Here is a 25,546-nt window from a genome sequence, read left to right as displayed (position 1 = left end):
GCTGGCAGAGAACTTGGGGGAGGCAGAGGTGGCAAAGCCCTTGATCTTCACTGTGGGGACCTTATTGGGGCTGGAGGTTGCCTGCACATGCAGCAACCCAGCAGCACCCTGCTCCTGGGGTTTGTGGGCTTGGTGACAGTCTCACTGATCTCCCTTTCCTCTGTGTGTCTCCGCAGCATCCAGTCCCACCAGCAGCCGACCAGCCACTGATTATTCCAGCTACATCTTGGCCATCTACAGCTCCCGCCTGGTGATGGTGGAGCAGGTGGAGGCGCAGCCCACCACGCTGGCGGATGCCATCATCCTGCTGACCGAGAACAAGGGCGAGCGGCACGAGGTGGGTACGGGTGGCACAGGACAGGGGCTGGTCTCTCCATGGCTGGAGTAGGGACGGGGATGATGCTGCCAGTGGGGGCCTGGATGCTGCCTCTGCTGTGTCCTCAGCTTGGCAGGAGTCAGGCAGGGCTGTGCCAGCTCTGGCTGCCACCAAGTCCCCTCCTACCTCATGGATGCCCACCCCTTTTGCTCCCTGGGGCAGCATGGGGTGTCCCAGTAAATGGCCAGCCCTTGGCTAGAGGTGGAAGATGCTGGTTCAGGGGCTGAGATTTGGACTTGCCGTTTGCCCCAGGGCCGTGAGGGAATGACCTGCTACTACTTGACGCATGGCTGGGCAGGGCTCATCGTGGTGGTGGAGAACCGGCACCCCAAGTCCTACCTGCATGTCCAGTGCGACTGCACCGACAGCTTCAACGTCGTCTCCACACGTGGCAGCCTCAAAACACAGGACAGCGTCCCCCCCCTGCACAGGTCTGGGGTAGGCAGGGGTGGGTCGAGGAGGGCTGCCTGGCCAGGACAGGGCTGGCAGAAGGCTTGGAGCCTGGGGCTGGCTGGGATGTGTGGGCAGAGGGTGGGCACGGGGGTGACCCGCAGGATGGGGTGGCCAGGGCAGAGGCAGCTGCCCAGCCCTGAGCCTGTCACTCTGTCCACAGGCAAGTGTTGGTGATCCTCTCCCAGCTGGAGGGTAACGCCGGCTTCTCCATCACCCACCGCTTAGCACACCGCAAAGCCACCCAGGCCTTCCTCAATGACTGGATGTCGACAAAGGGCACCCACAACCCACTGCTTACGCCTGAGGTCGCCGGGCTGCACGGCCCCCGGCCCCTATGACGAAGCGCCTCCCCCTCCCTGCTCTGTCCCCCCATTATTTTCACCGAACCTCTGGCCTGGGGTCACCCTCGGAGCTGTCAGTGCTGAGCCATGGCGCAGAGCTGGAGCATCACACCCAGCACGTTGCCCTGTGCCGCGGGGCCAGGGCGAGCTCTCAGGGCCAGGACCAGCTCTGCCCGCTGCCCCCCGCCCTGGCAACGCCAGCCCCCCACGCACTTTATGAGGAGCAGCTGGGGGCACGGGGCCATCTCAGGATCCCACCTGCCCCAAACCCGCAGTGGGGGCTGCAGGAAGGGGGGGGCCAGAGGTTGCTGTCAAGGCCCTTCCCAGGCACTGCGCTCAGGACTCTGCCCCCTCCTGCGGCGCCAGGGCCCTGGCGCTGCAAAAAAAAGAATATACCTCTGACGTCTGTCCATCTGTGTGACCCTCCATCTGTCCCCAAGCCCTTCCCACTGTCTTGTTGCCCCCATTGTCCGCTGCCAGAACCAACGTGGCACTGAGGTGCCGTTAGCCAGGCCAGGGGACACCGGATCACCCTGCTATGGTACTGCCTGTGCTGGCTGCTCGTGGTGGGCATCCGCTGCGGTGGCTGGACCCCTCCGACACCCACCTCGCCTGTCTGGGTGCCAGGGCTGCCCCCACACTGTGCTGGGACTGGGGAGGCGAGGGTGCTGGGGTGTTTTAGAAAGCTACCACCATGGGGTTTTCACTGCACCTAAATGCAGAGGTGCCCTCGTCTGCTGCTGCCCCAGGGTGGGGGGCAAGGCCATGGGGTGATGCCTGGGGGGCGCTGCGGCAGTAGGGACCCCCCTCAACTCATCACGCAAGTGTTACTATGCAAAGGCGGCCGCTGCAAGCAGTGCCTGGAGAGAAGCCATTGCATCCCCAGCTGGGCTCAGCGCCCCCGGGCACTGCCCTGTGGGGGCCTCCCCCCTTCCATGCCCCGCTGAGGCGAGGGGCAAAGGGCGGCAGGTACAGAGTCAGAGTTTGGGGAGCAGCTCCCCCTGTCTTTACTATGTTGCCATGTGCTGGGGATTGGGGGGGGGGGTGATTTTGGGAGGGGGGGAAGCAGAGAGACTTACAGAGGCTGAGCCCCGTGGAAGGCAGTGAGCACAAGGCGAAGGCTGGTGGGAATCTTGGGGTGCCGCTGGCCCCGGCGGGGACCGACCCCCACGGTTTCAGGGCATCGTGGCTCCCCGGCTTGGTGTGGGCATGCGTGTGTGTGTGCGTACATGTGGGTGTGTTTTGGGGGTTCCCTGGTGTTACCCCGTCCTGTGCAAGCTGTGGAGCTGAAGCTCACGGATGGGGGGCAGTGGGAGATGTAGGGCCTGTGCTGGGGGGGCGGCCTGTGCCCCAAACCCTGCACCGACAGCTGCTCTGAGCAGGGGGATGTGTGGGCTGTGGGGTTTGTCCAGCATGTCCTCCTGTCCCCAAATCTCACCCCGTGAAGCTGGAGGGTGGGGGTGGCTGTCCCGGCCCCCTCCTGCCCCCAGCCAGGGCTGCTGAGCCAAGCTCTATCCCTGTTTTTGTTTGTTGATCTGTTTTCTCTCTTCCCTGCTCTTTCCTCCTCGGGATGACTTGTCCTTCACTTTTTTTCTCTCTGTCTTTCTGAGCTGTGAATATTTTTAACCCTGTAAATACTGTCCAGCTCTTAAAAAAACATAGAATATTTTATCAATTGTAAATGAGATCAGTAATCCCTGTATGATATGAATTATCCATGGGTGGTTTTCAAACTCAGGTTCTGATGGACCAAATAAAGTTTTGTTTTTTACTGAAGCTGCCTGGTTTCGCTGTCCTTGGCTGTGGTGGCACTGCGAGAGACGGCAGGGAAAGGGTGTCACCTGGCACGTGGCTGTGAGGGGTTTTTGGAGTCCAAGCAAAGAGTCTTTAAGCCATTTCTGTGGAGCAGTGGGCAGCTGTCACTGCCCTGAAAGCAGAGCTGAGCACAAAAAAAAAAAAAAAAAAAGGTGAAGTTGAGTTTCAGGTTTGTTTAGTGGTGCTGGGAGCTGGGAAGGGCCGTGCAAGGGAGCAGAAAGTGGAGAAAATAGAGCGAGACTCAGAAACTCCTGTAAACCGAGCAGCAGCTCCCGTTTACCGCAGGACTACGCGGCTGCCGGGAGAGGGCAGCCGCTGCCCGCACCCTGCCTGCACCCTGCCCGCTGCCTGCACTCTGCCTGCACCCTGCCCGCTGCCCGCACCCTGCCTGCACCCTGCCCGCTGCCCGCACCCTGCCTGCACCCTGCCCACTGCCTGCACCCTGCCTGCACCCTCCCCACACCCTCCCCACTGCCTGCACCCTGCCTGCACCCTCCCCACACCCTCCCCGCTGCCTGCACCCTGCCCACCCCGGGCCTGGGGCTCCGGCTCCCCAAGAGCAGCCAAAGCCGCTGTGGAGCTCCATGTCCGAGCCAGGCTCAGGCCCCCTCCTGCCTCAGTTTCCCCATCTGCACAACAACAGGCTCTGGGATGGCCGAGGAGTGCGATGGTGCCAGAGCCATGCCCAGTGCATCACCGACACCAGACCCCGGTTTGGGATGAAGCAGCAGCTTCTCCATTCCCACCACCACCCCGGGCAGCACCCATCCTCCCCCCTGCCGCCCCGCTCGGGCCGGGGGCGAGGCAGGCTGGCGCTGGGGAGAACTTTCCGGCTGAACGGAGGCGGCCGGCTGCGCGCCAGCCCGCTCTCGCCCGGGGTGGGCACCTTGAGACCAGTAGGGAGAGACAGAAGGAGAGGATTTCGGTCTTTCTTAAAGCAACTTGTAATAGATTTTTCCAGGCGAAACATCTTTGCATTCAGGAGGCCCTGTCACAAGCCATCAGCCTCAGCCGGGGAGAAACAGATGGAGAGTTAATTTTGGCGGGGAGGGCACTGCTGCGCTCCCCTCAGTCTGTTCGGGGAGAGGAGCCGTGTCAGCGCAGGCAGGTTTAACCCTCACGACTGTGCAGACCTCTGCCCTTGCCTGTGTGGGCAGCTGCCTGTGCTGGCTCTGCTCCTCCTGAGGATGCCAGGTGGGTTTTGTGGCTAAACCCCCTCCCTGATGCCACCACGGCGTGGGGGTTCCCTCCCCCAGGTTCTGTGCTGCTCAATGCCAAGGACACACTTGGACTTCTCGGCCCAGTGACCTGGCGGTGGCCCTTGTTGTGATGGTGGCTGCGTGGCCAGCCCAGGTGGGCCACTGCGTCCGGCTTTCTCTGTGGGCCACGGCTCTCCTGAGCTGCATCCAGGTGAGCATCACACCAGCCGACGTGCTGGGGACACACTCTGCCAAGCTGGGCAAGGTAAGCGCTGGTGTGGCCAGGGACACTGGGTGGGCTGGGGTGTGGAGGGGACAGCATCTCCCAGGAGCAGGCGCGGGGCTGGCGGTGGATGGCAGCGATGCTGCCCATGGCCCTGAGCCACTGGGACACAGTGGGGAGCCCTTGGGGACATGCCCAGGGTCACCGATTGGGCTGAGAAAAGTGGTGTGGCCATGGAAGGCATGGAGGTGGAATCAAACTATAATTGCGTGTGATTCACGAGAGTTGAGCCAGCATTAACTGCTGTATAATTACATATAATTGTGTGTCAAAAGATAAAATCGTATTTGACACATCAGCTTCAGAATAGTGCGTTGCTTCATCAGTAAATCTATTGTCGCTTGACTCTGCCATGTCTTAAGCCTGAGCTCTGAAGGGAGAGATGGGGACAAGCAGCGAGAGCAGTGGGTCAGAAGGGAAGGACAGATGGAAGGATGGACAGCAGGATGGGGAGGGGAGGTGAAGGAAGAGGAGTGGTGTTGTACTGACCTGTGGCTGGAGCACGTGCGTGACAATGCAGGCAGGGGCTGTCCCCCTGGGCCCTGGCACAGCTCTGACTCAAGGAGCAGTGGTCACAAAAAAAAACCAACCCCAAGTGACAGCACAAGTCACCCCAGGGATGCCAGGTGGTGTTTGGCAGGACAGGGCGAGCAGGACACGCTGCCGTGGGCATGTGAGCCCACCACGCTGCCCGCTGCCCCTGCCACCCATCGCGCTGGTCCTCATCACACAGAGCGCTGATGCTGCTCCTCCCTGGGCATCTACGAGGATGCTTGTGCAGGCGAAGGTGTTTGCTGTCCCATCGGTGCCATCAACACCCCTTGACCCGCTGAGCCTGGGGGTGTCTCCCAGGGCTGGCAGTGGAGATGTGGTCCTTGCTGTGGACTCCAGGAGGGCACTGGCCGCTCGTCAGGCCCTGGCACCGGCACCGACGGGCCCCGCGGCTGCGCCGGGGCTGCACAGGGACGGGGCATGTCAGGGAGTGAGGGCTCAAGTGCTCTCTGTGATTCACTCTGACTATAATGGGAGCTGCTGGTGAATATTTTATGGCTCCCACAGGGCAGATAGAACATATTGTGCATTTTACGCCACAAATCTCCACCTAGAGACAGAGGGAGGCTTAAAGAAAAGAGCAGCTCCAGCGCTGTGCCGGGCTGGAGGCGGGCAAGAGTTGCAGTGCGGGCGCCAGAGTGGGGTTTGCAAGGGCATCGCTGCCCACCCATGTCACCCTCCCCAGGCTGTGCTCATGGGTGCCCTGAGCCCAGCATCATCCTGGGCAACGAGGATGTTCCGCAGCCGCAAGAACAGTCATGGCCCAAGTGCTCTGTGGTGGCTGCGGCTGCCGGGCCAGCTGCCCCGGGCCAGGCCTGCCTGCTCTGCAGCTCTGCGGCTCAGGCAAAGTGCTTTGCCCGGGGCTGAGTGCTGCAGGAGGGGGCCCTGCCTGCACCACCACTGCCTGCACCGCTGCTGCCTGTGCCGGGGTGTGCATTCCCCTTCGTCAATAATGCAGTCCCTGCCCCGGAGCACCCGCCGGCACTGCCCGCAATAATGGATCGGGGATGTGAGCAACTGCCCGGGCTCAGCCAAGCAGGAGGCTCTGAACCACTACCCCCCGCCCCCTCAGCCCCCTCCTCATCCTTGGCTGAGTCCGATGCTCTGCCAGGAGCTGGCGAGTGATGGAGGAGCCTTCACCTTTGCATGCAGCAGCCACTACCTGCTGCTGCCAAACTTACAGACACCAGGATGAGGTTTTGGGGCTCTGCCTGGAAGGAAACTCCATGCTGGCACCCCCATAGGGAGCGGGTGCTGCTGGGGTCAGGGCTCCTGCCCTGTCCCACTCGGCAAAGACATGGGGCCCAGTGGCACGGTCACCATGTGCCAGGACAGTGGCTCAGGTGGGGACTCCCAGCCTTGCTGTAGCGCTGTATTTGCACGAACAAGCTCTGGGCGTTGGGGTGCTTGTCCCACTCCCCTCCAGCACGCCCCGCTGCCTGGCAGGCAGGGAGCCATTAGAGACACTGCTGGCAGGTGCCTGCACCAACTAGGTCTGGGCTGGAGCCAGGGGTGGCAAATTGGAGCCTGGCAGCAGTGGGGAGGGAGAGGAGGAGGTTGTAGGCGCAGGCACCGGTGGGCCAGCCCATGGGTGCCACTGTGGGTGCTGAGCAGCCCTTGCCCCCCACGCCAAACTCTGAGACCCCCATGTCCCCACAAAGCCACCACCCATCAGGGTGAGGACTTGATGCTTGGGGACAGTTCAGCCTTCAAATGGGGGGACAATCCCTCCTGAGGTCTGGGTCAGCCCTGGGCACCCCCCACTGCCCTGGGGGCAGCCCCCAGCCCCCCAACATGGCCATGCAGGCAGCAGGGGGGGCACACGCAGGTACCAGAGAGGGTCAGCTTGGGCCTCTGCTGCATCACCATCACCCCAGATCCACGCACCCCTGTCATGTCCCCAGCTCTGACAGGTGAGCGGAGCCCTCTGACATCTCCCCTCACCCCAAATGGGGGTACGGCAGAGCTGCACCCTGGAAGGGCTGGGGGTGGGACTGCTGTAGGGTCCTCACCTTGGGGGTGGGGGGTGGTCACAGTGGCACATGGCCAGGTGGCTTCACAGCAGGGCTGTGGCGGCATCCCAGGGGGCTGTGCTGGGTTTCCCCAGGGACAAGGCGCAGGGGGTGACACAGGCACTCACCCCATCTGGACCACGGGCACAGGCAGGCCATGCAGAAGACTTTGCTGGGATGACAAGGAAAGCCCAAACCCAGGGTGGCTCCTCTGCTCCTCCTGCCTGGTCTCTCCATCCGCAGGCGGCTGGCGAGGGGCTGTGCTGCGGTCCAGGGCCAGCTGGCACAGCTGGGGCTGTGGTGGTCGAGCCACCCGGGCTGTCACGGGCTGGGCTATCGAATCTGAAAGCAATTAAAGCCATCATCAGCGCTCGCTCGGGGCTGGCTCCAGGCTGCAGGGAAGCTGCCACAACAGATCATGTGCTCGATGCTGCTGGCCCGAGGACCCAGCTCAGCCCCACGCCTGCTCCCACCCGCGCCCCCACGCACCAGAGCCGGCCCCAGCCAGCACCCGCACAGGGCAGGACGGGGCAGGGACGGGCAAGAGGCCACGGTGAGGGGCACACAGCATTCCCAGCAGACAGCCGCTCGCTCTCGGTGCATCTCGCACAGGGTCCTGCTGCCCAGGGGCTCAGCAGAGGGATTTGGCCACCAGCCTTGGCCATCACCGCGATCTCCGTGTCCTTGCTGGGACACAGAGATGACAGTGCTGTGCAGGAGGACAGGATGGCTCACAGGGGTTTCTGCGCATCCTGGGGACGGCTTGGCCCCTCCATTGCTCTCCCTTGGGTTGGGCATAGCTAGGACCTACCTGCACAGGCAGCTGCCTGCACTGGTATTTTTTCCTGGCAGGGTGGCTGGAACCCCTGACCTATGGCTCATCCATGTGGTGACAATGGGGACAGTCCCAGCAGGTCACACCCCAGGATGAGGGGCAAGAAGAAGAAGACCCTGACCTGGGGAGCTGCTGAAAGCATGGCGAGCGATGGAGGGGTGCTGCGAAGGTTATATTTTCAAGGTGAGGACTGGGCTGTCACTGAGCCCCACCCAGCCCAACAGCCCCTTCCCCACTGACAGGGAGCAGAGCCGGGACCTGCTGGCCCCCCACCATCCCAGTGAAGCCATGGCTGCCTGCCCACCGTGCCCCAGCCGCCCCAGGAGCAGCTCCCGGGGCTAAAACCACCCCTGTGCCCCTGTCGGGGTGGGGGGTCCCCCTCCTCGGGCACCGCACAGTTAAGCAGAAGTTTGCTGGTACGGAAGTTGCACATTGTCTTGAGGCACATTTTCTGTTTTTTCACTTGTGAAATATTTCTGTCAGAACCAGTTAATGTACAAATTAGCAGCGGTGGTCTCTCTTACGTCTTCTGACTCACTAATTTGACAGGGGGTGTTTCGGTGGCGGAGCTCGCTCTTGACAGGCAAACGGGAGGTCAGGGACCCGCAGGGGGAGGAGGCACGGGGCTGCAGCTTCCCAGGGGTCTTCTCCTTCCCAGCCCACCGCTCCCATCTCAAGCTGGAGGACTTGAGCTTGGGTTTGGGTTTTTTTTCCTCAAATCAATTTTTTCCCAAAAACCAGCTCCTGTGCTAGGTAAGGAAATGGGAAGGGATTCCAGGGGTTGGGGATTAAACCTTTTGGGTCCTGCAGGCAAACCTGAGGTTCATGGCTGGAGGGAGCCAGCATGAGGAGGGGACATGGGCATGGAGAGAGGTCCCCATACCACAGCCACATCCTTCACCTCCATCAAGCCAGGTCACTCCTGGGACTCCAGCTCCGCATTTGCAAGATGACCCCCCCCACATCCCCCAGAACCTCCACCTGCCATCAGAGAGAAACTAATTGATGCTCACTTTATATATGCACGTCATCCCTCCACTCCAGGTTATCAATGAGCCAAGGGTCTGCACAGCCCCCTTTTATTTCTCTATCTGCATAATTGGGATGGTAATCATCAGGGTGCAGGGCGGGGGGGAACACCACTGCCGGGGGGCTGGGGGCACCGTCTGGGCATCACAGCGGTGGATGGGAGCATCCAGATCCAGCCGTGCCCGGGAGACACGGCCCCAGTGTTAAGCAATGCTCAGGACCATGTCATGCAATCTGTCCCCAGGCTAGAGGCTCACACGACAGATGGACCTCGCGCCGTGCCCGGGAGGTCAGCAGCTCTTTGGGCTGTGGAGGGATGTGTGCTAAAAACCACCAGTCTCTGCTCATGCCACCATCCCCTGATGTCCAGGAACCATTAGGGACTGCAGGGAGCCGGCCCAGGACAGAGCTGGATGAACACAGACACCTCCTGACCATGGTCCTGCCGGAGGAGGGGACAGAGCTTTGTGGCTGCTCTCTCCAGCCATGGTCTCCTGGCTGTAGGGCTGCTAGGGGCTGGAAACAAACCCATGAAGGTGACTGCTGCTTCAGGAATGGCAGCTCCCCAGCTCATTCATGCAGCCCCATGTTTTCCTCATTTCCCCTCTTTCTACTGCTGTTGACTGAGGGGTGTTGAGCTCCCCCTGCTCATCAAGTTTACTCCTAAAGACATAAAACTTCCCAAGATGCTGGTGTTGCATCCTGTGGCCAGCATCCACCTGTGTACACCACACTCCCACAAAATCTTCCCTTTTTGGTACCTGGGTGACTAGAACTGGTGTTCCACATCAGGGCAGCACCCTGAAGAGTTTTGAGCTGTTGCATCCTGCCAACATCTCAAACCAACCAGACCAAGTAGCCCTTTCCTCTCCAGAGATCCAGCTCCATTTTGAGACATTCTGTCTCAAACTAGAATGCTGAGGTGTTGCCCTGTAAGAGTGAAACACCAGGCCACAAAAACAATAATCAAGAAAACAAGATTTATATCATATTGCATAGAAGTGGGGCTCCTGGAAGAGCCTGGGCTGAGCTGCTTTGGCAGCAGCATCGAGTTTGGAAGAGAACTGGGAACTCCCAGTTCCCCTTTCTAAATGAAAAATGGAAGTTTGCTTTCCAGGGATGAATCCGTGCCCAGTTGGCAGATGTAGCCAGTCTCTGGTTATGCTGGTGAGGGTGTCCAGGTGGCTGCTGGCACAGCCCAGCACTGTGACAGGTAGTGGCTCCTGTGGCTCACAAGCCCTGAAGAAACTCTGCTGCAGCATCAGTACTCTCCTTTTCCTGACACAGCCAACTTCACCATGAACCTGCTCCTGCCAGATGACACAATAGCCACCCCAACACCTCTTGGCAGCTTCATAGAGCTGTTGCACTTCTCCCCACACCTGAAGAGTCCCACTGGTAGCAAGCTGGCATGAAAACAACTGTGTTTGACAAAAGGAAAGGTACCTGCTATATCTGCTATTTACTAGTTTGCTTTTGGCAAGAGTATTTGGACATATGAACGCAAGAAAGCCCTGGATTAACACAGCAGCTTTCCCTCTCAGGGAGACTCAGGCCTCCTTGGGGCCACCTGAGATGCCACAGAGGCAGGGTATCGCTGCAATGTCTCCATCCCTGATGAACTGCTCCCAAGGCACAGCACGGTAGCTCAGGGAGGACTCTGCGTAGGACTTGGGGTGTCCTTAGGGGCTGCAGGGGAGCTCCGGTGGGAAGCAACCCACCTGCAGGAGAGCCTGGCATGGTTGGAAAGCAGAGAAGGCTCAGAGCTGACAGATAGCCCAGGGCTGTGGGAGAGATGTCCCCAAACCCAGCCCTCTGCCAGCATGCCAGGCTCCGGCCAGGGATCCTCAGGTCCTCTGCACTCCAAGGTGCCCTTTTAACCACATGACTGCAAATGCATCCATCGCACCACCCCATGCATGGTCCAGCTTCCCACACACCGCGCCAGCACCATCCTGGCCCTGTCCCACCAGGGACAGGGAGTTGGACCACAGCTGGTTGCACCGCACGGAGCTGCCGGGCGGCTTCCCCAGCACAAGGGGCTGTGGGAGCAGCAAGTGCCGAGCACCAGCCTGGCCGCTGCCTGGGAGGGAACCGGCGGATGCAGAGGCGGCCAGGGCGAAACAGCTCAGGCAGCACAAATTGACTGTGACAGCCCCAGAAAGGCTGAGCCTGGGGGTGCGGAAAAATACAAGTTAGTTTCCTTTTCCTTACCATATGCTCCCCTTCAGCTGTGGGCGGCACGATAATTACTGCCATCCACCATGCTGGTCTGGCTTGTCACACAGGCTGCCGGCTGCTCCGCAGCAAGGGCTGAGCACAGCGTTGGGTCCACGGGCAGATCCTGCCCCAGCCTCACGCATGCTGGAGAGCAGGATTTGGTTTCCTGTTCCTGAGGTCTGGTCCTTCCTGGCATCAACCTGAAGGCGGTAGAGGTGGGGAGCAAGTAGCAGACCCCTCTTTCCCCAGCGGTGTCTCCTGGGGGACACATGCCACCTTGCTGTTTGCTTTGGCATGGGTGCCACTTCTCCAGCAGTCATCCCCAAGCTGTGTTGTAGCCAGGTGTGAACATTGCTGTCCCCCTTAGCAGGATGCTGCCAGGGAGGCCCCGTGCTAGCTCCCACAAGATGCTCTGGTGCCAGCTACTGCTTGGGCAGATTAGGAGACAAGCTCTGCAGAGTACGCTAAAGATCGGGGAGGGGGTAGGCTTTAAGCAGGGGGTTGGACCAGACCATGTCCAGAGGCCCTTCCAGTCTCAAGTGTGCTGCAGCTCTGTAAGGAAGCAGTTGGCACCATGCAGGGAGGAGCGCCAAGCCCTGAAGAATGTGCAGCCAGCCTAGCATGCACAGGCGCAAGCCAGGGCACCGCTCTCCAGGGCAGGAGGAGGTGGGGTCTGGTGGGGCATAGCTCTGTGCCTGGACAGCCCCAGGACCACAAGGTCCATACAAAACAGGATGGAGTTCTGCTCTGTCCAAGCCTACAGTCCCCTCTGAAATACAACAGTGACTCTTCAGACCTGCCAGTATCCCACCGGTGATGTCCCTGTAACAAGCACCCACACTGATGTCCTCTAGGACTGTGGAGGCCAGAAAGCTTAAAGCATGACTGGTTCTCATCACCTTCAGAGGTGTCATGTTGGGGCAGGGACAGGTCAAACCACAAGCTGTCCTCCCTGTGCATGGGTCAAAGTGGGTCATCATTTCCCAGATTATGCCTGGCATGAACACAGCCTTCTTCTGTCCCTGAAGAAGGTGCCCTTCCTTTCCATTTAGTAAGGGAAGGATGACCCCAATGGCCAAATTGCCTCAGCGTGTGTCTGTACCAGAGCTGGACCACAAGCCCAGTATAGATGGCTGCCAGTGGTGAGGAGGTTGGTTTATCACCAGAACAGCGCCTCTTTCCCCAGTCTTCACCAGCCAAGCCTCCTAGGTGCAAGGTGGGAGGAGGGCCTTGGCACACACCCTGCGTCTTGCACTACTCGCTTCTCACCATGGGAGTGGGATGAGGACATGGTGCTACCAATTGGTGCAGTCCTTCCAGACCATCACAGCAGTGCGTGTCCAGCCATGGGCTGTGCTCCTCACTGCCTCAGCAGATCCTTCCGTGGCTCCTCTGATACCAACAAAGCCAACAGCTTCATGACAGTCCTAAAACCCATCCATCATGACTTTGGGTAGCAGGTATGCTCAAGCATCTGGACCCTGCCTCAGTTTCCCCATCACATCAGATCACTTTCTCTGGCCTCAGCAGCATCACACAGATGCAGTGGGGAGAACTGCACCTGAAACACTAAAAGATGCAACAGCAGAAAGGAAATAATCCAGACTCTGGTAACTTCCCCAGGATGCCCTCAGAGGCTGTGATGGAGAGAGAAATGGATCCAGCCCCTGGCTGAGCCATCCTTGCCCAGCCTCACCCTGAGGGCTCAGCTTTGCAGGGCACACACAGTGAAGCAAAATTTAGGAGATCTGAGGTGCCGCAGACTCAGCACCACCTTGAGGGGTTATTTGGAAGATGACCTTCCCCGCACACCAAGCAGGGAACTTACTTTCCCTTATATGCTTCAAAAGGGAAAACAAAAAACCACACACAAACCCCAAACCCCATTTTTTTTCCTCCGCCCCATCCCTGGGAGGTCCACATGCCCGGCGGTGCCCACGCCAGCCCTGGCTCTGCCCAGCCGGTTGAGTGAATCACTGACTCTTTAACTGGTTCTGCGGCAAAGGACCTTAATCGAGTCACCGCGCCGGGGCCGGGATGCTGATGCGATGTGACAGCTGCCCCGCACACCTCCCCGAACGCGGCCGCTCAGGGCGATGGCCAGCGTGGCACCCCGGTGCCAGGGCACGGGTGGCAGCGGGGCTTTGGGCAGCACTGGGGTGGGGGGCACCCATCCAGAGAGGGCTGGGGGGTCTCTGGGCCGAGGGGAGCAAGGGAATCCTTCGCCATCACCCGAGTGATCCCTGACGTCACTGGAAGGCAGTTTAATATCCCTCAATCGCACGGAAAATCGCGTGTTTGGCCCCAGAGCCCTCCTCCCCATGCACCACCCCCCCAGCTGCCTGTCCTATTTTGAAGGGCTCATTTTCTCAGTGCTAATGAAAGCGACAGCCGTGCAGGGCTGGTATTTGGGGCTATCAGTGAGAATATTAATGGCTGGTGCTCAGCATTAACTCTTTGAGAGTCCAGCCAGAGGCCAGAGCTGTGCGGCCACCACCGCAGAGCCTGGCTGCGGTGGAGCTTGTTCTGCCCAGCACTGTGTCCTGGACTTGGGGTGGGATGGTGACTCCAATTTCCAGGGGATTTTAATAGCCTGTTTTCAGCCCCAGGGGAGGCTATTGGCCCAGCTGCCTCCTGCTGAGGAGGCTGGGGAAGCAGAGAGGTGGAGGCTGAAAGGATGGTGGTTGGTGCTGCTACCTTGTGCAGCAGCAAGCCAAGGGCTTGGGGCAGTAGGGGAGGATGGGTGCCTCCATGGATCTCCTCAGAGACCTGGGGGAAAAGGCAGGTGCCAGAGGTGACCTGTCATAGCCAAGACATGGGTTGGAAGAAGAGATGAACTCACCTTGTAACCAGGAAGGCTCTGGCAGTCTGAACATCTTCATATTTGGCTAGAGATGTTCATCGTTGACTGGGATGCAGAGTTCCCCATGAGGGCTCTGTGAACACCTGCATACAGCTGTTGAAGAACAAACATCTCAGAGTCCATCCTGTAACACTCATGGCTTTTTACTTCACTCACTCTATCTCACTTAGCTTCAAGATAACTTAGGTCACTTCAATGCCAATGGAGTTGCCCATGTGAAATCAGCCAGTCACTGACTCTCAGTGGGACCTCAGGGTGCCTTCTAGTTGTTGATCCTGTGGGCCATGGGCTTGTTGCAGCAGCGAGGGAGTACTTGTGGTGGACACCCTACAGTGCACAGCCTGCAGAGGATGTTCATGTGTGATGGCACCTTAGGAAGGAAGTATCTCCTTGGACTGCATCTCAGCGACAGATGATTGTGGTCATGAGGAAACCATCTCAGAAGTCGGCACATCAGCCTGTTATCACACAGGTTGATCCTGCCAATGAGGAAGGGACAGGAGAATTGTACTGTGTCCAGAGACACCAGGCAGCAGTTACAGCAGTTCCTCTGGATATCCAGGACTGGTGTAAACTGTCCAGAGAAAACACAAACTGATTTTATATCACCATCTATCCAAGCTCTGAGTACTCTAGGATTCACTTGCAGGTTCCTTGCTTCTGCTATCAGTTGTGCTGGTGTAAAATTAGTAGCGACGCTGTGAACACCAGCAGAGCAACAGCAGTGACAGATCATGCTGAAGGGAAGATGGTGTTTACCAGGGGAGGAACAACTCACCATCAGCCTCCAGTTAGGACCTGAGGTTTTATGGCAGGGGCCCCTGCACGTTTGGGAGCCGACTGCTCGTCTCTAATTGGGTGCATTTAAAGATGCCTCCTGATCTGTCTTTGTCTTCTTGCAGCCAGCAGGACACACGTCCCTAAAATGACACCAGCTAATTAAGGCCATGGAAGCCCAAGCACTCTTCTGTGCCTTGTTTGTTATCTGAGAGCCTGAGGCAATGCTGAGGCCAGTAGGACCCTGACAGGCAGCCGGGGAAACCTGGTAATGACAGGGCCACCAAACCCGTCAGAGAGAAAGAGGCAGTAGAGTACAGAAATCAGCAACGACAATAACAACCAGCCACTCTAATGGTGCCGAGGTGCCTCCTGTGCCTTGGAGAGATGGGCTCGACGAACCAGAGGGCTTCCTCCTTGCTCTTCACCTTTTTCCAGGCACCTCCAGGCTAAATGGGATGGAGGGTGGGGGTGGCAGTGAGAGGGCACTGGGGACGGAGTCTGCAGCACGAAGGTCAAGAGATAAGTCTCTTATCAGGCAGTTTTCATGCTTGCTGGGAAAACATTGCAGCATCTCTCTGGTTTGGCTAGAGAACTGTCCCACTCACCAGCTGCCTGGGATGCTCGTCTGGCAACCCCTTTTTATTTGCCTTCAGGAGCCAGAAACCAGGGCAGAAGGCATGCGTTTAATATGCACGTATGCAAGGCTGGGCCTGGAAGAACAGTTCATAAGAGGACATCACCTTGCTCCCCTTCCTTGAGTATCTCCTTCTGCTGTTCTCCACCACCCACTTTTGCCTCCTGAGAAGAAACACCTCCTGCAGCATCCCTAAGCCCATTCCCACCTTCCTCGCCCTGCACTCTTTACAAGTCCTTCAGCACAATGGCACACATCAATCCATGGATTAGCATCAGCTGCTCTGCACAAAGACCACACTGCTGGGAGTCCCCTGTCCACGAGGAAGGAAAAAGACAACTGATGCCCAGGGACATCAGAGCACACACACTAACACCAGAACTGCTCCTCATCAAGGACTGGCCTTTGCTTTTCTTCCTGTAACATCAGCCACCCATACCAGCACCGATCAGAGAGCCATCCAGCTTGACCCACCCCACCTCCCAGCAACACCTGCCCACAGTCTTGTCCCCAAAACCATGATCCTGACCTGCTGCCAGCTCTTCAGCCTCTAGAGAAAAGATAGGACCACCTGAAATAAGGTAGCATGCCCTGTTGCTGAGGGCTGAGTTTATACTGATTTCCTCAAGTGGGAACACCTGAGAGTTCACCAGCCACACCCCAGGAGACATCAATTATTCCATCTCTGGAGACATGCACCTGCTGGAGACCTCCTTTACAGCATGTGTGTCCAGTCCGTCATTCTTTTTTCTCTGAGAACATCGTATGAGAGAGAAAAAGAGATGTTTCTTGTTTCTTCTGCCATATCTGTACCATCTGAGCAGAGTGGAGAAGAGCTGGCAGGGACTTTTTATCTTTGGTTTTGAATTGTTCTGAAACAAAGTCAAGGAGAGGTGTCTGGAGAGGTAGAAGGCATCCAGGCTTTCTAAAAGGGTTCCCTCAGCAGTATCTCATGGTCAATGAGAAGCTGCTCCTGCAGAGACATATGATTCTATGTCAGCCCTCCACCAACCACTTGAGCTCCACACCTCAGGTCTTGTTTGTGCAGAGGTTGGATGTGCTGGTGGATGAGATGGTGGCCTGTTGCAAATGCTGGTGGTAACCGGCTGGAGTGAAGGTACCTGGTGAGCTCCTTGGGGAACAAGACAGCTTCATGTCTGGAGGTGGAAGGAAGTGCAGAGATCTGTGTGTAGCCAACATCTCCCCCAATCTGTGGCCAGTGCGAGGAACATCCCTGTGCATTGGATACTTTCAAGAACAGTTTCCAATGACGGTAGTCCATCCCCATTTCATTGGCGTGAATTGTTCTTTGTATCCATGGGGGGACCATTAAATTCAGTGCTGGTCAGAGCAAGGTACTAGAAATATTCAGATTGTACCCGAGTGGGGTCATCTGGAAATAAAGAAGATAGACAAGGGTGGGAGAGGGGCAAACAGGGCTTTTGCCTGCACGTACGGGCATTTTCCCGTCATGTCCTCACTCTTCCAGCAGAGACCTCACCACTGCCCCGTGCCACCACACTGTACCATGCATGGCAAAGGCACCACCAGAGCCAACCCCAGGTGACTAGACCTGTTGGCATGTCCTTACCTCACCCACTTGTCCCACAAGTGCTCTGGGGCTGGATGAGTCCCTTGGGGAGGGACTTGGCACCAAGCATAACAGCGTCCTGGCCCCCGCCGGCTGATCTGCTGCTCGGTCCTTGGGAAAAGGGATCAGCACCGACTGCTGAGTGCGATCCAGGCTGGGGAGGGACACAGAGCCGGGCTGATCTGAGTGGCCAGAGCAGACCAATGCACACCAGAGGATCAGGGTCTGCAGAGATCTGTTTTGTCATCAAATCCATCCATTTGCTATTACCAAAAAGCAAGCAAGCAAACAAACAAACAAACAAATAAATTTTGGCTGTTAATCATGACTTTTTTTTTTTCCGTACCAATAGGCAAGTGGGGGGAAACCGATGTGCTCAGGAGAAGATACAGAAGGGAGAAGGGTCAGTGCTGCAGCAGGGTGGTTGTCTCAGCTCTGTGTGGGAGTTCTATGTCCCTAGAGATGCTCTGGGGAGCCCGCAGCTCTCCTAGGGACCATGTTACACTTTGCCTTTCTGCTTCTTGTTACTTATGATTCTCTGAGCATCCAAAACTTGGAGTTTACATTATATGACAGAACAAAAATGTCCTATGGGCAAGGGTCTAGGACAGGCGTGTCAAACTCATTTTCACCGGGGGCCACATCAGCCTCGCAGTTGCCTTCAAATGGCCAAATGTAATTTTAGGACTGTATAAATGTAGGAGTAGCAGCAGAGCTACAGGACTCTCCAACAGCCCGCCACTTACTCCCAGCTCCCTGGTTCAACTTTCGCTGTGTTGGCTCCTCCAGGTATTTTTCCTGTGGCTTTTGCCAGCAGAACCGTCATGCTGTGGGGATGCTCTGAGCGGCCCAGCTCACCTTCAGTCGCAGAAAACCAGCTCCAGATCGAAGCTGCAGGAGGGTGCTCCCAACTGTTGCTTTCTCCAGACATTGGCTACAGCAGCTATTGAAACAAATTCCTCCACACTGTCATAGTGTTGCCACTGAGCTGAGGGCAAAAGGGCAGGGTCTCACCCACTGCTAAGTGATCTTTTTCTTCTTTGCTTGGATTGCTAGGAGGCTGAGCCATGCCTTTAGCTAATTTGTTGATCAGCATGCTTGTCTTCTTACAGCTGAAAGCATCTTCTCTTCTGGAGCACTTGCCCCATAGAAAGCAGGTTGTTTGAATGAGAAGCGAAGAGAAATGGTGTGTTTGTGCCACATTGCAATGGGACATCACGCAGGTCTGGTCCCAAAGGCTTCTAAGGAGGCCACCTTTCTAGGAGAGACCCAGGCTATGCGGTCCTGTGGTTGGCAACAGGATGGGAGCATCCAGTCAGGCAAGGCTGCTGCCCTCCCCACACTCCCAAAGACATAGGGTGCCTGGATAGACCCCACTGGCTTTGCTTCACCCTCCTCCTCCTCCCCAAAGCCATTCTTGCCTTATTTCTTATGAACTTCATCCAAGCGTGAGAACAACCGCTGGCATGGTGTGCTGCAGGAAACGCAAACCCGGGGCACATCCCCTGCCCTTGGGGACCCTTTCCCATCCCCACGCATGGTGAGGAGCCACAACCATCCCCCTCCAGCTCTGCATCCACCACCACACCACACACGGTCCCACCATCCCGGCTCCCCGTGCTGCCATTTCCTCCGTGGCTGTCAGCGCCAGGATGGCTGATGGCCCCTGACAGCGCTGCTCTTTTTCTCACGACCCGTCGGCTGCCTGCGAGCGGGGGACCCAGCCTGTGCGGATACGATGCCACCCCTCCCTCGCCGCCCCCCGCGGGAGGCTGCGTTGCACCGAGCAGCTGTTCCACATCACATCGCGTCGCGCTGCCTGCGCCGATGTGCCACGGCACTCGCACCACCAACACAGCACCAGGAGCTGTGGAGCTTGGCGGGTTGGGGATGTGCCCAAGGAGAGCAGCCAGCGCGGGGATGGATCTGGCTGCCAGAGACCGGGGGCATGAAGGTGCTGCAGAAAGGGCGACAGGAGCGGGCAGGTCTCCTCATGGTACAGCAGCCCTCGCCCACCCACTGTGTTGGCCCAACACGCTGGTTCCAGCCTGCCGACCCTCATCCCTGGCCTGCCACACTCTGCTTCCCTCCTCCTCATCCTCTCCCTCCAAAGCTGCATCAAACACGCTGTACCTTTGCTTTGCTATTCTTGGCTCATTCAGCCTACGGCCAGTTCTGGCCTGCAGCATTCTGCTGCTGAAGATGGAGGGTGTCCAGTGCTCCCACACTTTGTGTCCAAGCCTACTCCTTTTTTTTGCACGCTGGCCCTCCCCTGCAGGGAGCAGGATTTGCAGAGCCAGCAGCACGTTCGCCCTGGATGCAGTTGCCCCTCAAGATGGGTGGAACATGAGCCTGGTGTCAGGAGCTACTCCACCTCCTGGAGAAAGGAGCTGGAAGATGGTTTCCTTTTCAATGTGGATCCTGAGTTGGACTAAACCAGTGCAATGGGGGCAGTGCAAGTCCCACAGCCCACCGGGGGCTGCATACAAGCAGGAACACATTGTGCACACTGCTTCCCCGAGCACAGGCTTGCTTGTCCTGGCCTTCCTTGGGCAGCAAAGCTTCCCGTCCCCGGCACTTGCAGTAGTTCCGCAGTCTCACTGCACAGCTTATCCATTTTTAAAGAGCACACCTCATAAATACTTTGTAAAGCACCTTCTAGCCAACATGCTATTTTCGATTATTTTTTTTCTTCCCCAGCTGCTTGGAAGGGATGCTCACTCTCCCATTCCTCTCTGGTCTGCGGCTCTTGCCATTATCTTGTACACATTTGCTGCTTTGAAGTTACCAGGGCTCTGTCTTCAACTCTCAAGGTGGGCTCTGTGCGGTGCAGCATGTTGTCCCCTGCAGTGGGTCACAGTGAAGGATGACAGCTCTCCCCTTCGCTCCCCGCACCCTTCTCAGCACTCTGCAGACACCGTCGCTGCCTCTGTCAGCCCCGCTGAGTGCTGAGAGCCACCCAGGTGAGCAGGCGTGGGCTCCTCCGACCCTCGCCCGGACCTTCCTCACCCTTCCCCTCCCAAGGAGCCTCCTTTCCCGCTGTCCATCTTAGACACCTTGCAGTACTAGAAGAGTGGGACCTCTTCTCTCACCGCTGCGCTCACATCTTCACATTTGCCTCCAACTCTGCCATTTTTCAGTTGATTTCCACGTTCAGTTTAAAAAGCAGGTGAGTCATGGAGCAGGAGAAGATGACAACCCAGACATAACTTTTCAGAGCTGACTTCCTGCTTGGCCCATGTTCCCAAGACAGGGTTTGACTTGTTCCATGTGCAACAGGGTATTCTTATCTTACCCTCTTTCCTGAATTAATATGTTGCACTGTACCAGACCAGGCACTTAAAAAACAACTTGCCACAGAGCTATTCTCACCATTGGCCAAACTTCATTCTCTCCAAAAATGTGTCATATAAGCTGAAGGAAGCCTGTTCTCCCCAGACCGCATCAACTGACACAGACTTTTCTCTAATTCCTCATTGTACGGCTCCAGCAACCCTTGACTCCACCAGGTGCTGATGTCCGATAAGCAACCTGACAGCTGCTGCCAGTTCATCCCTGTTCCCTGCTCCCAGCTCCTGCTTATCCACTGGTCCCTCTCCCAGTTTAAATGTAGTGCCATGGTTTAGCTTGCTGCCTAAACAAGCAAGGTTCACATAGTCATGCTGGTTGTCTCAGCCTTCAGCTTCCCAAGTGCTTGGTCCCATTTCAACCAAATCACACAAAATAGTCAAAATCTCAAAAGTCGTAAAAGGTTTTGTGAAGTTTCTTGGCTTAGTCCGAGAGAAAGACTCAAAGTGCTGCCCCATATTTCCAAAGAAATGCTGCTGTGTGAAGACAACACTATCTTCTAGAACCACCACCAGGCCAACCAGTGTGTGCATGGACAGCCAACCAGCACTAATGCCCCAGGAGATGCTGCCTCAGATCCAATGGGCAGAGGATATGACGGGACAGGGATGGGAAAGTCCTTCTGATAGCTGGGGGAGGTGGGATGAATGGTGCTGTAGGACATGAGTGTGTCCTGGGGGACACAGGCTGAGGAGCAAAAGTGAGGTGGGAAGAGAGTGGGATGTGAACCCAGGAGAGCAGCTGCGTGGCTGCAGCTGCCCATGCCATGGCTTTTGGCATCCTATATAACCAACTTTGCTGGCCTCTGAGCCTGGTTTCTTCTTCTTCTTAGCCAGGTGGTAAAACCATCCCAGGCAGGTTGTAGGTGCTCTTGCCATTCTTCTACTTCTGATTTTTGTTGTTGTTGTTCTTATTTTCAGCTGTGAGACTCTCACTCTTGTCCAGGGCCTTTGGCACCCCCAGCCCAGTGAGGACTTTCCCAGGCACAAAAGGGACAACTTCAGAGCCTTTTGTTGTAGCTTTCTCCCTGCCTTGGTGTTAATGGCTCTTGAAGGCAGCCTGACTCCATAAGGCAGTGCAGAGTAACCTGTGCATCGAGCGGACACCCTCGCCCCCAGGCAGGACCCGCCTGCATGCAGGGTCAGCTTTGCTGCTGTCACTGTGAGACACCACAAGGGTCTGTCCTGGTGAGCAAGGCTTTCCATGACAGCAGGTAAGATGGGGAGGATGTGGTCTGTGGAGGGTGTGCAGGGCTCGAAGCTTTGTTTCTGCCTTGCTGTTGGCCAGGGACCCATCTGCTGTGCCTTCAGTTGGGTTATTGAGTTTTGGGCTGGGGATCCTGCATGTGGCATGTGCTAGCCATCCCCAGAAACTGGGTGTAGGGCAGAACACAGGAGCAAGGGACACAGACTTGAGCCTGCAGCTGACAGGAGATGTTGCAGAGCTTCCTGACTAGGCTGGAGGGAAGCAGGTCTGGCAGGGGATGCAGAAGTACAAGCCCTTATTTTGCTCCTCTCACGGCTGACACGGAAGAAGGAGCTGGAAACGAGCACATGGAATAGGTCCCTGCTGTGCGACTCTAGGACACACCCAGGGATGTCCCCTAGCAAGGACGCTTCTTTGCAAGGAAGGGAGGGACCCCAGCTTGGTCCTTCATTAGAAAACCAAGCTGTGTGAGATCCATACACTCAGAGAGGGAATGCAGGGTGAAGGATATTGCGCCCTGCCATGCGCTCCATTTTGAAAGGAGTCTCGGTGTTCACTGGGCTAGTGAAAAGCACCTTCCCCAAAAGCAAGCGTGGCAAGATCCAGAAGGCAGAGGTGGGCCTGTGAAGGCAAGTGGTGGGAGCATCCCAACCGGCAGACAGCAGGACCAGCTCTGTCTGCAGTGGGAGTCCTGCAGGCTGGTGGCTCCAGCCCTCCCAGCTGCCAAGAACATGGCTAGGCCACCAAACACAGGCCAAAGCTCAGTCCCAGGAGAATTTTAAGGAGAAAGGTAAAGTAAGCAGTTAAAGGACCCGCCAAGAAGAGTGTTATTGATATGCAAGTCACATGTCCCCATGAAACCCTTCCAACCGAAGAACTGTGGCAACCAGGACATCTGTGAAAGCATTTCACAGCGATGAAACAGAAGATCAGATGAGTAAAAATGCTTCAGATCCCTCTGTCCAGCCTCATCTTTTGGAAGACATGATACAAATGATGCAACCAGGTGATCTGAACTGGGAAGACACAGACTGGGTCTTGTGCAGAATCTCCCACAGCTCCTGGAGGGGTTTGAAGACACCAACCCCTAAAGAAAAAAGCAAAGACTACTACTATCGAGCATGTCTGCACCCATGCTGTTAATGTGCTTTCTGGGCAAGTGTATATTCTCTGGTGGGCTTGGTTGCCCAGATTTTATTATGAAATAGCTCTGGCTACATGTCTGATATAGGTACAAGACAGAACAGCTTCACACAAACAGAAAGAAGACTTCAGCTTTCAATTTTTTATTACTCAGATCATTAGCTACACCACCTTTGCTCAGTTTGGTGTCCCAGACATTTTTGATTAGAGCAGTTCTTATTATATTGAATTATGGCAGGTTTTCCTCTTGAATGCTACTACACCATCCTCAGTCTTCCACTCTGTTCTTCAGGTTTTCATACCCAAATTATGATGCCACTCGCTGCTGTTTTGGAAGTCCCTCAAAGATCTGCATATCTATTCTTTGAAACATCTTTGGGAGCCAACTGAGGAGTGAGAAGTATCACACTTACACGATCCAGCCTGACTCTCTGGTGTTTTGTCCCTAACACGATCATTTGTACATGTTCAAAACAAATACAGGATGTGGATGAAGCACTCCAGCATCTGAATGTCAGCAAGGCAATCAGAGAAGCTGCAATTTTAATGATATGGAAGAAGTCACTTGTTTAGAGCCTGATACGTGATGCTCTATTACCCATGACAGCTTATGCTGGGACTATATTTGCTTCTGCTCTCACCTTCCCATGTTTCCTTGGATAATTTTTATTCCACAGCTTTCTTTAACTCATCTGCCCTGATTTCCAACAGTCCTTATTTGGCTAAGAAATACAGAACTAACCCTTCTATAAACTGCTTTGCTTTTTCAATGCCTTTGTCTCCTTCATTCTTAACTAGAGAATCACCTCTGCCAGAACACATGGCTTTTGGTAGCTCAGTCACTGAACTTATTTATCTTCATGTGCAACTCTCCTTCCAACCACCCTGGATGTTGGAAACCAGCTGGGAATTACCTGGGTGTCTTTGCCATGTTTTCCCTATGGAAACACCTCTCACATGCTTTGTTGGTTGACAGGTTCTTGTATCCTAGACAAGTGGTTATAGCTACATTTTCTGCTTGGTTTGGTGTTAAGCAATGTTATAAATAAGCACTACTAGAGGGATCATTGTTCAAATCCAACAGGAGGAGCGTTATGTTGCTTATTCTGGCATTTATATTGCACCATAACTAGCTGTAATTAGCTCTCATTGCACTGAGGTTTTAGCATCTCGTATGACTTTGCATAAACTGTTGAGATCACCAATCTTCATCGCAGAGGTCCCTTTTCCCAGCTGGTGGGCTCCTCTCCCCGCACAGCCTGGATCCCTCCTCTGCTTCTGTGAACATCCCCAGCTCGCTGCACGGGGCTGCCAAATGGAAATGTCACTGCCTGCGCTGTGGGGGCTTCCTCGCCAGCAACATAGCAGGGAGGGAGATGTCCAGCTTGTCCTAACTGGTGCCAGGGATTTCATGCTTCCTTTGTTGGAAAGTTTTCTGTGAAACTCCAATGAATTCAGAGGGAAAAGGAGATTTGGCTTTCTGTAATTCCCAGCTCTTGACGTTGAACATTTGAAAGGACTGCAGCCAGCCTAAATGGTTCCAACTGAACTATTCTATTCTATTCTATTCTATTCTATTCTATTCTATTCTATTCTATTCTATTCTATTCTATTCTATTCCATTCCATTCCATTCCATTCCATTCCATCTCATTCCATTCCATTCCATTCCATTCCAGAGAATGGACAAAGTGCTTTACAGTCATTGCAACAGCACTTGGAGCCAGGAAATCCCCCCAGGTTTGAGGGGATGTCTGGCCCAAGTTTGGGACCTGAGGTGGGAAACCGATATTTTGGTCATTACACAACCCATGGCCTGGTGTTGGAGAAGTTTCCTCTCTGCAGTGTGCATGTCACGGTGGAAAATTTAAGGCTGGAAATCAAATTTTTCCTGTGCTCTCATCCATGACAAGAAACAACCCAGTTACCATTGCCAACTGGAATTTGGAGTCCACAGCTGAGACCATAATGTAGAGGTATCTACAGAGAAAGACCCATAGCTTGACGTCCTGTAAACCATTCTTCTAGTTCTGTCCTCCTACCTACACCAGAAAGAGGTAAGTCTTCTGCCACCTTCCAAACATCCCTGAAGGTGCCTATGTATAGTTTTTGTCCAAAAATGAAGACTAGGATTTCAACTGTAGAAAGATTCAGGTTGTTGCTGATTCTCAAGGCCGAGCTGGTGATGAGATGTGTGTCTCTGCCAGGGTAGCTATGGCTGGTGGCCTGGGGTTTCCAGTTCCTTGGCTTCTGGGATTACATGGTTAATAATCCAAGGAGTTTCCCCTTAGGAAGACTCCAGTTCATGCACAATTTAGCAGGTAGCTCCTCAAAGTTGGTACTACAATCCCAAGGTTTTTTTGTGCTCATAGTAAATTTGTGATAGAGGATCTCAGTAGGTATTATTGGAAAAGCATCAAAAATGCACACCAAGCGAGGTGAACTGATGTTCTTAGTATAATCTAAAGAGTGAGTGAGTGGTCTGTAAGTACCATGTTTCTTCCAACCCAATAAATCACATCTTCAAGCACAATTGAATGGGATGAGTGGAGAAAGTCAAGGGAAATGGTGATTTCTCTCTATTAACCATGGGATACCTGCTTCAGAACAGTAAAGCAAGAGCAGTTCCCATGGCTGCGATTTCCCATCAGCACGAAATTCACCCAGGATGAAGAATTCACTGTGATGGAAAGGACAAGAGGGGAAAGAATAAAACGGGAAGATGATATCCATAGGAGGAGAAGAAGGACAGCTATGCTGTCTCTCCATGTCTTCCATGCCTGACCCATTCCTTGGCCCTGAGCAGCAGCAAGCAGCTGGGGTGATGCTGGGACCACTGCATCCTCTTCCCAGGTCTTCTGCACCTT

At 55.6% G+C, this 25,546-nt stretch overlaps 1 protein-coding gene across 2 annotated transcripts in view; it reads left to right on the top strand.

Moving 5' to 3' along the window:
• The window catches only part of CAPN15 (calpain 15), a 57,411-nt gene extending 55,226 nt beyond the window's left edge, over positions 1-2,185 (top strand). For both annotated transcript variants that reach the window (XM_065644696.1, XM_065644695.1), the window contains 3 exons: positions 177-337; positions 629-807; positions 990-2,185. In XM_065644696.1, the coding sequence (XP_065500768.1) occupies positions 177-337; positions 629-807; positions 990-1,167 (518 nt within the window). In that variant the 3' untranslated portion in view covers positions 1,168-2,185. The remainder of the gene's footprint in view (positions 1-176; positions 338-628; positions 808-989) is intronic.
• Positions 2,186-25,546: the final 23,361 nt, after the last annotated feature.

This window comes from Caloenas nicobarica, chromosome 14 (genome assembly GCF_036013445.1).
Source record: "Caloenas nicobarica isolate bCalNic1 chromosome 14, bCalNic1.hap1, whole genome shotgun sequence".
Lineage (NCBI taxonomy): Eukaryota > Metazoa > Chordata > Aves > Columbiformes > Columbidae > Caloenas > Caloenas nicobarica.
This window is presented reverse-complemented; position numbering and strand designations above follow the sequence as displayed.